This window comes from Ischnura elegans, chromosome X (assembly GCF_921293095.1).
Source record: "Ischnura elegans chromosome X, ioIscEleg1.1, whole genome shotgun sequence".
Lineage (NCBI taxonomy): Eukaryota > Metazoa > Arthropoda > Insecta > Odonata > Coenagrionidae > Ischnura > Ischnura elegans.
Window position 1 is genome coordinate 25,668,212 of NC_060259.1, and position 12,740 is coordinate 25,680,951.

At 39.4% G+C, this 12,740-nt stretch overlaps 1 protein-coding gene across 2 annotated transcripts in view; it reads right to left on the reverse strand.

Moving 5' to 3' along the window:
- LOC124170512 (Golgi-specific brefeldin A-resistance guanine nucleotide exchange factor 1) overlaps positions 1-12,740 on the reverse strand; it is a 72,705-nt gene that overhangs the window by 39,016 nt on the left and 20,949 nt on the right. For both annotated transcript variants that reach the window (XM_046549284.1, XM_046549283.1), the window contains exons 15-21: positions 12,332-12,431; positions 12,068-12,244; positions 9,326-9,443; positions 8,394-8,536; positions 8,196-8,302; positions 3,300-3,459; positions 277-499 (exon numbers count right to left, since the gene is read on the reverse strand). In XM_046549284.1, coding sequence (XP_046405240.1) covers positions 277-499; positions 3,300-3,459; positions 8,196-8,302; positions 8,394-8,536; positions 9,326-9,443; positions 12,068-12,244; positions 12,332-12,431 — 1,028 coding nt within the window. The remainder of the gene's footprint in view (positions 1-276; positions 500-3,299; positions 3,460-8,195; positions 8,303-8,393; positions 8,537-9,325; positions 9,444-12,067; positions 12,245-12,331; positions 12,432-12,740) is intronic.

The window sequence follows — 12,740 nt, forward strand, 5'->3', positions numbered from 1 at the left end:
TTTTATCATTTCCTATAATTAGGCTGATGAAGAGGTAATTATTAAATACCTAAGCTTAAGTCAGGAACAAATTCAGGCAGGCAGAAAACTTTTGCAAAATTATACCCCAGCTGAACATTTATTTTTCCAACAATCATCAGTCTCCAATTTTGAAAGTATTAATCTATAAACTCACCTAAATTTTACCCTTGAATCAGGTTACATAACTAAATGGCCACATAGAAAAAGAAATTAATTTTAAAATCTCAAAATAATGAGGTGGGATGATACACCCACCTTGGCCAGTTGATACTTTGCCCACTTCTCCCACTATCCGAGGTGGGTGCGCTCCTGCTCCAACACATTCCAATAATGTGAAAATGATTGACCAGTCAGTATCGGAATGAATGTTAGCAGCACTTGTCTTCAGGATATCAAACAGCCCATATGCAATTTGCCGAGAAATCCGAGCTAATGTTTGAGACTTTAGGAGAAGAAGCATTCTTAGAGACTGCAACACCTGAAACCAACAATAAAACTTACATTAATTTGAACAAGTATGTAAAAACATTTATTCTTGAGAAATGAATAATAAGGAAACTCAGCAACGATAAAATCTGAGGATTAAAATCAGTGCCTTCAATCGAGAAGCAGATACTCGTCAAATACCATCCATTATGGTAGAATGCAAAAAACAGCAGTATGATACTCTGGGTTGTTTAAAGGGAACATGTTACTTAAGTGGATGGAATGGTTGGCTGCTGACAGAAAGATAAAAGGTTCAAAGCTAGAGTGAAGTCCTTGGACACCCTGACACAAATATCCTCAAAATGCAAGGGAGCACATGGAATGGGAATGCAGTAGACTCTCATTGATACCAACAACGTTATTACAAAGTTCTCGTAATTACAAAGCAAATTGTTAGTCCCGACGAAAAGGCTTATCCAATCTATAGTACGAGAGAAGTTTTTTTTTTCAACCTCCGGTTGCTCGGAAAAAACATCATACAAGCGAGAGGCAGGTTCTGCGCTGGTAGGGCAATTGCGCGTCCTCCGTACCACACCCTTAAGTCATTTCTGACCTTAAGTTGTTAGTTTAAGGTTAGTAGTAATCTCATTAACTGCACTGCCTCATTTGATTCTCCAGCTACTAGTGTGCACTACGGAGATACAGGCAGAAAACTCGCCAAATACCTTCAGCATTATTAGCTAATATGTATTATGTTCTCTGTGTCGCTCTTAAAGATAACCATTCTCAATAGGGTAGTTTCCTTCATCAACGAAAACGAAAGGCATTGATTGCGATTCCTTACCCACCATTAGTGTATTCATGATATACAAATTATTTGGTTTTAGAAATACCGGTTTAGACGAATGGCAATGGTCAATTTTATCCTCATTTGAAAAAGGCCAGATTGGCACCCATGTGATGCCACTCCACGTGACGTCACAGGAACCTAGTTTCTATACGAGTAGATAGGAGTTTTACATCGTCTGAGGTTACCAATGCATGCATGAGGCACAGAGCTCAGGGAAACTTAAGCCCAGCCTTAATAATCACCTATTAAAACTGGCTAAGGTCAGAAAGTTTTCTTCATTTGATAAGGTATTAATAGTCCTTATTCACGCCAAGTGCTACCAGCTAGCATCCTGCGTCGTATCAGCTCTTGGAGTCTCGCCCCAAGGTCACCTCACTTGTGGCAGCAGGAACCAGAAAGACGTCACACGGAGTTTCCCCGGCATTCATACTTACCCGTCGCGTTTTCGCACGCTTGAAAGTTTTCACTTGTCATTTAATCGCGAAAAATAGATATTGTCATTTAAAAATCTAATAGCGTGAAATACGTACTCCAGGAGTAATAATCTTTCGATTTAGGCAATAAAAAAATAATAGGAAACCACCCTATTGTTCAAGCAATCTAAGCCTGGCACGCTGCCTCCGAGTCTCCAGTGGCTCCCAGCCTAATTTGCTCAACATCTGGGTAATGCTGTCTGTATGCCCCTTATGGTTTTTGAGGAACCATACAGCCTTCTTTTGTACAGTGAGTCCTCGATCTACGTCACCCCGTTTAACGTCATTTCGCGATAACGTCACGAAAATTTTGAGACCGTCATTCGTTTATCGCACCTTTGTTTCGCAATAACGTCAGGTCTGGTCAGGTCTTTTAAATTTCGCGCAAGAAAAAATGCGAAGCGGCGGGCGTTGCAGGTTGTTCGTTTTGTGGGCGGTAATACAGTCAGTCTAAACGAAGTGTAAAACGGTGTGTTTATTGTCAATTTCGATTACGTTTATAGCAAATTTTCTGCAAAATGAATTCTTAGGTAGGTGTGCAAATGTTAAGTGCGTAAATGTCAAGTAATGTTTTAGCAAATTTTACTTGACATAACGGTTTTCTGGAACCTGAAAAGTGATTTGTAGGAATTTTTCCGGGTAGAACTCGGAGTATTTGTCGTCACTTTTTCGCCGTGTTTTCAATAATCTTGGTTCCTGTAACTGCGACGATGTTTCAGCGATGATGATGATGCCGAGGCGATGATGCCGCAGTGACCACCATAGCGAAGCCGAAAAAACAAACGCGGGAAGATACAAAAATGGAGAAGGATGTACGTCGCTGCTGGTATTGCCGTCAATGAAGACAGGGACTCGTGTTTATGCCACAGTTTGGCATTCCCATCGTAAGAAATGGCCCAAATATGATACGCTAAAATTTTTTCGCATAGGAATTGTGAGGTCTAGGAGCCTATATTCACTTTTTACATTGTTTCTTATGGGATATTGTGCTTCGATTAACGTCATTTCGTTTATCGTCACATTTTTCAGGAACGGTAAGTGACGTTAAACGAGGACTCACTGTATTTTGTTCAGTTTGCGGATTAAGTTCTTCTGCACCGGATCCCATACGCTCGCTGCATATTCAAGGTGTGGTCGGATGAGTGTGAAATAGCACCTTTCTCTTACTTTCTCATCTGAAAATCTTCCCACAATACACTAGACGAATCTTAAATTCTTCAGGGCTATGCCGCAAGTATTTCTTATAAGTGTTCCCCACAATAGGTTCGAGGTTATTGTAACTCCTAGGTACTTCACTTCGTCTGTTGTTTGATATTTTAACTGGCTTAGCACAGCTGAAGTCTGTTATGGTAAGAGCTGCCACACATCGAAAAACTGCCCATTATAACAAAAATTCATCATCGTCTAAATTAACTGCAAAATGCCTCTATAACTTCAGATTATCCACAATGGCTTTTTCCTCCCCAGGGAAAGATAAATGAAGGTCTACTTAAGTGCCTAGAAATGTTAGCTCATTAAAATATACTTACCACAGGGCTCATATCTTCACGCCGCATTAAAGCACTAGCTAACCTCAGCAAACCAACAACTGAACGCTCCATAAGAAAATGCAGATCACACACAGCAGCACCCATCAATAGACTATAGATATGATCACGTACACCCTGCCAAATGCAGCCCACTCTATCCCTGAAAAATCAGAGAAATCAAAATATAACCAAAAGTTTAAATAAACCATTGGTAATTTTTATAGAATTAACTGTACCCATAACCGAAATGAACAATCCTTAACCACACACATTACATTTTACTATTTGAAGCGGGAAAATAATATTGAAGAGGGCAGGGTAGGAAAAAGTAAGTAGGGATTAGGGAAGGGATTGACGGGGACTTATTGAGCGGCTGCTAGATGGTTAAACCCATGATTGGTTGATTAAACATCAGATAATAGGCACACTAATGAGTAGAGGTCGGTGAAAGTGGTTTTATTTTTTGCTAAAATTCGTTTTAAAACCATGTGACTTCAGTGTTATAGAAAATCTTGGCGGTGTTCTTATAATGCTACAATTTTCCCACGTTTATAAGCATTTTATTATTTTATGGTACACATTTCATGAATACTTATACTTTTAGTTAGCATTTTACATAACATTTAACACAATTTCGATTATACAAAATTTCTGATAAAACTAAATGAAGGAAATGGTTCAAGTTATATTGGTTCAAGGTATATGAATGGTTCAAGTATGTAGTCTTGGCGAATACGATCAGCAAATGGCAAATCCCCACTACCTTAAATGTGTTTACTGCGAGAGCCATTCTAGAATTTTTGGATTGTGAAGTTTCTCTACACTAAATAAAGCCTTTAAAAATGCTTCAGTAGTGGCAACAGCAAGCTCCTCCTTTGCTTTCTTTCACTGAATGACTGTGTTTTCAAATGATAGCTGTCGTTTTGCGGGTCCCCTTTCTTTCGCATGTTTATGTGTATCGCTATTGATGTGCTTTAACAACATTTCACATCTTTCAAATTCAAATCTTTTACCGCAAACTTTGCACAGTAATACTCTTGTCTTTCACATAAAATCCTTCTCAGCTGAATTTACTTGCCCTGGTATGAACATTATCACTAGCTTTTGGCATTTTAAAATTTCTATCCTTCTTTTGATATTTAAAGCTGGAACTACGACAAAAAAACAGTCCAACCGCAAAACACAACCTGTCACGATGGTGTTTTCAAACTGAATGCTGGGTAGCTACGGTATAACCATAGTACTGTAACTTACAAATTGACCGAAATGTTTCATGTCATGGGTTCCCTTTCGATACCCCTCACCCAGATGTTGAGGGAAGGTAAGACAGCAGCTAGATGCAACAAAATCACTTAGTTTTGATTACAGCTGTTGCCAATCAGTCAGGAAAAGGAGTGAAAGAAGCACACTTGATAAAACATAATCGGATTCAAAGAAACTTGAAAAATTATTTTCCATTTATGGATCCTGAAACATCTAGAATGAGACGCTTTCTCACCTGAATAATTAGATTTTAGATTTGGCCAATGTCGAAATGATTTTTTTTTGCATTGTAGCTCAGTGTAGAGCCGAATATCCGACAATCCGTCCGTTAATAAGGAGAACCCCCTCTCCTCCTATCTTTTCTGTTCTTTCCTTCCCTTCCTCCACTGCTAGCGCATTGTGCTTTCAAATAACTATATGTGTCTATGGATGTCTTTAAACGAATCAAATCATGCAGTTGACGGCACGGTGCCGTTGACAGCCGCCGTGGTCACCACGGCGCCAATTTCAATCCTGCCTGACGGTGCGCCGTCTACGGCGTGAAATACAGGCAGTGCTACATTGAGGCCACTTTCTGACGAAATGTCTTTTCGCCGGCCGCTGTTCACGTCACGACGCCGTGAAATTCAGGCTGCTTTCAGACGTGACGACTCTCTGCCGCGCTGTGTGCCGAGCCATGAACGGCGGCCCGGTCCCAGCCAGCGGCCGTGTTTGAGTCAACGAAATTGTTACATTAGACCCACACTCAAGGTTTTCCTGCAACAAGTTGTCCAATAACTCTGTCTAATGCGTCGCAGTGAGTCACCGGAATTACTGCTCGGCATTGACGCGTACCAGGCGCGTGAGCTTGTATTTCCCCTCTTCCGCGGCCGCGTTAAATTTCTTTCCGCACATTTTTAATTCATAATATCTAATTCTTCGGGTAAGAAAGTGCCTCATTCTAAATATTTCAGGATTGATACATGGGAATCGAAGAGAGAGCCTGTGATAAATTTAACAGCCAATTCTGGCGGAGAAATCACTACAGTGTGCGATATTATGCGGATGCGTTATGCGAGACTAATCAAGCTAACTGACCTTGGAATCGTAATGAGATTGAGCAAATAAACATAGGCTGTGTTAAACAATGAAGGCTTAGGCTTTAATAGATTATGACTCATTAGATGTGATTTTTTTCGCTAATCCACCTAAAGTCGCCAAAAACGCGAAATTTTGTTTTTATTCACCGATTTCGCGTTATTTCGCTATATCGTGTCTCGCAAAATTCAAAGACCTCTACTAATGAGTACCAACGCTAAAAATTGACAAAATTTTGGTAAAGACAGGACAAGGGGATAGAATAATAAATGAAATTACATCACATGCTAGGGTAACATTTGAGCTACAAAATGAAGTCAAATGAAAACATTTCAAATCAAATTGAATTCATTCCATTAATATAAGACACAGTCTCCAAAACTTACAAATCAGATTAAATGGACCTAAAAACAATTTTCCATAAAACTTATTCGAAGAATTCATAGAACCACAAAGCAAAAAGTAGGGATTAAAAAAAGTACCAATGGCATAATTGATATATTTAAAGGGAAATTTCTGATTTCACAATTCAAAAACAAATATTTAAGATCACATACTCATTTTGGGGTCACATCATTCGATATTGCTTGTGAAATTAATTTTATAAATTGAATTTCACCCAATTCAAGAATATTTTATTTTGAAGTTTTTTCAATGCTATAAGCTTATACCGTATAAGCGCGTGTAAGAGGCGCACCTTTTTTCCCAGATATTGCAGCCGAAAATGGGGGTGCGCCTCTTACACAAACTTCTTATCTTCCCCCCCTCCCCTTCACCGGTTGCAAGTTCAAGGGGAACTGAGTGGCCTTGGTTTTCAGCGTGAGTCAGTCATCTGAAACCCTGGGTCAAAATCAAGCGGCAGGCAGGGGAGTTTCTCCCTTAGTGACCTATTTTTAAAATGCTCCTGTTTGAATTTCTTGCAAGCATCGCGCCGTCACGTCAGTACCCCAGAGGTGAACATTGAAAAGATCGCGCGGGGTGATTCGCTCCGGAGCGCGCGCTAAATTTATTGCCACGAGTGGGCATCCCGCGGCATTTATACTGCATATAGTAATATTGGTGTCAAAATCTGCGGTTGAAAAAATTCGAACGAGTGTGCTCATTGTTGGACTTAATGGTGGATAGAAGAAATCGGAAATGTTTATAAGTGAAGAGCGCTGAAGGAGAGGTCGAGGGGAAGAGGGCTCCCTCCCCTCCGTATTTAAAGCTACGAGTGAAGGAGCAAGGGAAGAACACGTCCGATCTTGCATGTGACGTCGTTGCCTTTAAAGCGAAGGGGCGAAGGCGCAGCAATGTGATGTACGCAGTTTGCGTTGCCTGAGTTTCCAGTCCGTCTCGTCTTGTTTGAATGCGCTTATGCTACGCTTGTTTCTTCTGAAATTGTGCTGTTGGACTATGTTGAATATTAGTAGCCTTATTTTAGCTATAAATCTTTGTATCAATCAATTAGAGCTCAAAAAACTTAAATGCTGTAAGATATACGTCGCGTTAGGTCTAATTCTTTTTAGAACCTCGGGCGTGTCATACAATTGCTGAAAGATATCAAGATATCTTCGAGCTCAGAAGGTGACTCACGTAGCATTTGACCTCCAGAAACTCGGGGAATTGAACCTGGTAGACCGAAAAAGGTCAGTTGGTGGAATGGGGTAGGGATGAAACACGTTTCCATTGTTCCCCTGTAACTTGATATTTTCCTGTGGAGTCTCGGAAAGGAAAAAAACGGCAGAGGCATTAGCTGATGGAGAGCCGAGTGTAGTTCCGTTAGGCCCCTTGCACACACACCGATTTTGGACGGCCGGTAAAATATTGGCCGATATTTTACCGGTGAAGCGATGCTTGCACACACGCTGGATTTTTACCGGTCAAACGATACGTTGCTAAGTTTTTGAGCCGGCGCCGGCGATCCACAGTGACAATAGCCGGCAGCTAACCGGCATTTTGCCGGTGCCGGCGTGTGGTCGGTACGTGTGCAAGCTCCAATGCTCTCCCATTGTTCACCATTGGAATATGGACGGCCGATATTTACCGGCCGTCCAAAATCGGTGTGTGTGCAAGGGGCCTTAAATCTACGACGTGGTTATTATCCTACGGCGCTGAGATTGCCCCGATTGTTGTTCAATCTCTTGGGAAAGCTCATGCCATTTGCCTGTCGTGTTTTGCCTTAAAATTTTCCACGGCTGCAATTCTATTGCAATACTCCTGCGAGAGCTTTTAAACAAAATTTTTCGTGAGTAGGACAAGCAACGTAGAGCGATGGCGTATGCAAAGAGAGGATTGGAACTCTTTCTACTCCCTCTTATGCCGCCGCAGTTATCAAAATTTCCTTTTTCAAATAGTACTGAAAGAGGACATTTCGATAACTGTCGAAATTCCAGGTATACGTCTGCAACACCTCACGATAGGATAAAAAAATGTCGCAAAATTTTTTTTCTTTATAGCTTCGATCCTCAAAATAGGGGTGCGCGTCTTACACGTGTGCGCCTCTAACACAAGCTTATACGGTATTTTCATAAGCTGGATAAGCTGTTTTTTCATAGTAAAGTCAGACACACATACCTATTCTGGATCACAATTTTTAGAAGTAATTCTAGGAAAAATACAGTTGTATCCTCATCATATGTGGTACCTTGACCGTCTGGTCCATGGGAAGCAAAGATGAGAGCCTAAGAAAAAATAATGAACAAATTCAAGAATTTATTTTTCACAAAACAAAGCTTTAACTGACTTTTAAAAACAATCACAAAATATGCATACCTTGACAAGTTCCAACAAAGAATCTAAACGCAGAAATTTGGACTCTGTAATGAGCTGCTCAATGTGACACTCTTGTATACATGCCTGAGCTTTCTTGATATTTTCTTCATCCTCAGGAGATGGAACTTTGGCATTCGCAGGATCTGTTATGTGGAATAAGATTTTGAAATTGGGAGAATGCCATGAATTGAAACAAACATCTACATCACATCACAACATAACATCACAAAGCTAAAAAAATATAGCCTTGATTCTAAAAACACCTCTTTTATTTTTCACACATTTGTAACACCACATTCTAAGAACAATTACTTAAACAAAGGATAAGAGAATAATAGCACTCCCCTATGATTGCTCCTTGGGCCAGAGGTTGAAATTTTGACGTGAAGTGAGAAGAAATGGAATGAAATATTATGCAAATTGATACAGTATTCATGAATTGGAAGTTTAATAATTCTCGGATTACATGAGCAGTCAGATGCAGGGAGGGACAAGAGGGAGGTGGCCCAAAAAATCAATAGTATTCAATGCTTTGTGGAGATTTTAAGTTTGCATGATTTTGCATTGCATTCTAGATTAATCTCTCAGAGTTAGAAGAGTGATTCTACAATTTTTACGGGAAACAGGCCTTCACAGAAAAGCAGATGAATTTCGCTTTTTGTTGCAGCTTCATTTTTTTTAATTAATGACATATTAACCCAATTTTTACTTTTAAAAGGCAATAGCAAAGATGATAAAAAAGGGACTTTGAAAATGACCATTTGATCCACAAAATATAAATTCACAAACGCTCAAAGCTATCATCTTCACAGTGCCTGAATATCTATCGCTGGAAAAATCCCTCAGGAGGGTATTACTCTTGACAAGGACAATAAACAACATAATACAGTAGACAAAGAGCATGGATTAGAGGAAATCATTTCATAACAAACCTGGGGACAGAGCTATGTAGGAATACAGGGAACTAAAAAGAGATGTATCAGTCTTCTGATATGGTGTTTCTTCCCTGAGAAGTGGTATCTTGCCACTCGGTTCAATGAAGTCATCAGCCTAGAGAGAAAAATTATAAAATATATAATCAAATATTACTCCTAAGGTTCTGCTAAAGCTAAAGTTATTCATTCAGTATCTACAGAAATAGTCCCTTATAGCTCATTTTCAGGAAATGAAATACTTCCAACTTTTCTAGGACCCAGCACCAGGTAACTTCTAATCAATGTTATGCAGAAGTTAATATCAGATGTTTTTTTACATCATTCATGAAAAATTTGTCAGATTAATATGAGGCTCAAATAACATTTTAGTGCAGGATTTCTGTCAAATAAATTTTGGCCTAAACATGAGAGTTAGGAGATACAGTTATACATGAACATCACATGGTAAGGTTTATACAGTAGACTCTTGTTATCACAAAAGTTCACAGGACCTAAAAAACGGAGGTTTGTAATAACTAACTTCATAAGAATGTTTCTTTTAAGAATCATCGCAAAATTTCCTTGCCAACATTTCTTGTCTCTTTAATCTCCAGTACTTAAAGTCGTGCAGTGGAATAGCATCAGAGTCACGTGTATGATACATGTATCTGAATAAAGTAGTATAATTTGGTTTGTCACATACTGCTGCATCCTATCTTAAACAAGAATACAGTGGAACCTCGATCTGTCGTTTTTCAGGGGGATGGATGAAAAGAACGATGAATGCGGGAAAACGATCAATGCGGGAATGGTTGTCCGGGTTGCCTATGTCCCAGGATCAGCTGGATTTTTGCGAATTATGACTCATTAATGGATTCAAACGAGATTTCAGCTGATTACAGGAATATTATTACGCAATCGAAACACTTAGGTCATATTGTTGATTCGACTTATCTCTCTTTCTAAAATCCTAAAGGAACAAGCCTCCTTGCTAAAAAAATGTTTGCACTCCACTCGGAATTTTCACGGCTATTATGCATTTCTGTCTGATGTAAAAATTCTTATCCATCAAATGCCATTTCAAGTACACGTATTTACTAGAGAAATGTTCGTGTTATGCCTCAAACAACTGATTTCGCCGTTGCAGTGATTGGTTATGAAATGGATCAAGAAGGCCAAGAATAAGAATAAAACTAATAAAAATGAAACCGGACTCCATTGAACCCACGCGGAAAACACTCGCTAGTTTTAAGTCAACCCACCCCGGAAAGTACGGAACCGGTGAAGTTCGGCACTAATGCTATCGCGTACGGCGTAGGCAGAACTTACTGCAGAGGGTGAAGCATGACCATATGACTGCGCAATGAAATTTTTTATCCTATAGAGAAGGCAACTTACCCACTTATTTCTAACAATAAGTAGCGTAGCTCTAGATGAGCAGATGAATTCAGATTGCTAGTCGAGAGAAACAAAATATCCAGAGAAGACATCGCTTCGTTAGCAACTCAGACAAGTGAAACTTGTAGCATAACTCGTAAATAGTAACCAGATGCCCTGTTTTCGAAAAAAATCGCATCAACTGCCGTGAAGCTCTCTATCAGCTGCGAGGATATCGTTATTCGCCAGAAATCACCATCGTATTATTCCAACTCTTTCCTTGCTTAAAATGCTTAAATAACGTTAGAAATACATCATGTTTGGTATCAATCTTTACTGAATTACGTGTACATCACTAATATCTCAATATAATAAAAGTATAATACCAATTGCCGAAATTCATTTCTACACACTTTTGAGCTACTCGGTGATTCATGCAGCAGTTGACCTCCAGAGGTGGGGATCTTTGTAGCGAGTCAGCTAAAAAAAAGTCAGTGGTCGAGAAAGGGGGAAGCGTGAAAAAGGTTTCTTTTGTTCTCGAGTAACTTGATATTTTCTTTCCAAGCTAAGGTCTTCGTAATACGATCCCTGCTCGAGCTGGGACCTTTTTTTTATTTTAAAGAAGAAGAAAGCTTCAACCGGGGGGAGGCGAGTGCTGAATGGAGGGGGATACCAGATCTTGGGAAATGCGATAATGTAACTATCCCACGGCACTCAGCTTCTCCCTATCGTATTTCAATCTCCTGGGGAAGATTCAAACTTTGTGTCTGTCGTTATTAGCCGTAAACAACACGTTGTAAACACTTCGTCTCATTTTCGTCAGACGATAGATGCGGGAAAATTATACGACAGGACCGCGATCGTCAAACGACAAATGCGGGAAAACGATACTTCGGGGAACGATAGATGCGGGAAAAAATTACATTGTCTTTATGGAACTTAATTTGGGACCAGGAGCGGCGAACGATGAATGCGGGAAAACGATGAATGCGGGAACGATAAATCGGGGTTCCACTGTATATGATCTATCATGAATGATTTATTGGCTCTGAGGCTTCAAAAAACTTAAAAATATAAACCTTTCCACATCTATCACCTAATTTCTCGTGTGTAACTGCTAATTTATCAGAAGAAATTTAATGCACAGCATTACTCAAGATATGTACTTGATTGGTACCTCACTTAAATTTGACGAATCTGATAAGTTCACTAAACAACATTTCAAGAGTATATTTGGCATTCATCATGATGAAGAGCAACATCACTCAGCACTATGAAGATCAGCTACTGGTACATACATGACAAGGAAAAGATAAGCCATTATATATGAAATCAACGGTGCAATAGTATAGACCTACACATAGGAAAGAACACTCAAATTACCTCAACAAGAGATTTTGGAAGAAGTTTGCACTTGAAAAGTTGTATGATGCAGTCCAAAACATTTTTCCAACCATCACGTAGTATGTCTCCATGGCGATGAACTAATCCAAACACAGTTTTGGCAGCTAACTGTGCTTTGGTATTTTCTCCAAATGATGCCGCAAGCATGTCCATTGACTGAATGAAATAAGAGAAGCATGATAATACAACAATTTATCATAAAATACCACATTGGAATTTAAAAAATAATCTGATATGCTGTACCTCTGTAGAAGACAAGAGAGTGGTAAACTTGCAGAGGGAGATGACAAGACTATCAAAATCATTACTCATGCCATAATGGGCTGATATCAATGCGCACTTCCTGAAATCAAAGGTAGATTTTCAATATTAAATTAACACAGGCAAATTAATAAATATGAAGCAATAAAATAAGAAGAAGGGCATGTGAAATATTCAATTATTAATTCAATTAATCTTTCTTTTCCCATTCCTTCCCTCTCCCTTCACCCTCAAGTGCTTCCATTTTTCACCAGTGATAGTATGGAAGAACACAAAACCTTAACTATAGCCTTGGGTCAAGCATCGAGAAAGGAGGATGAGAAAATACTGTAAGCATTCAAATTGTGGGGATGGAGAAGATGAAATGGACAGAGAGGAGAAGAGATGAGAA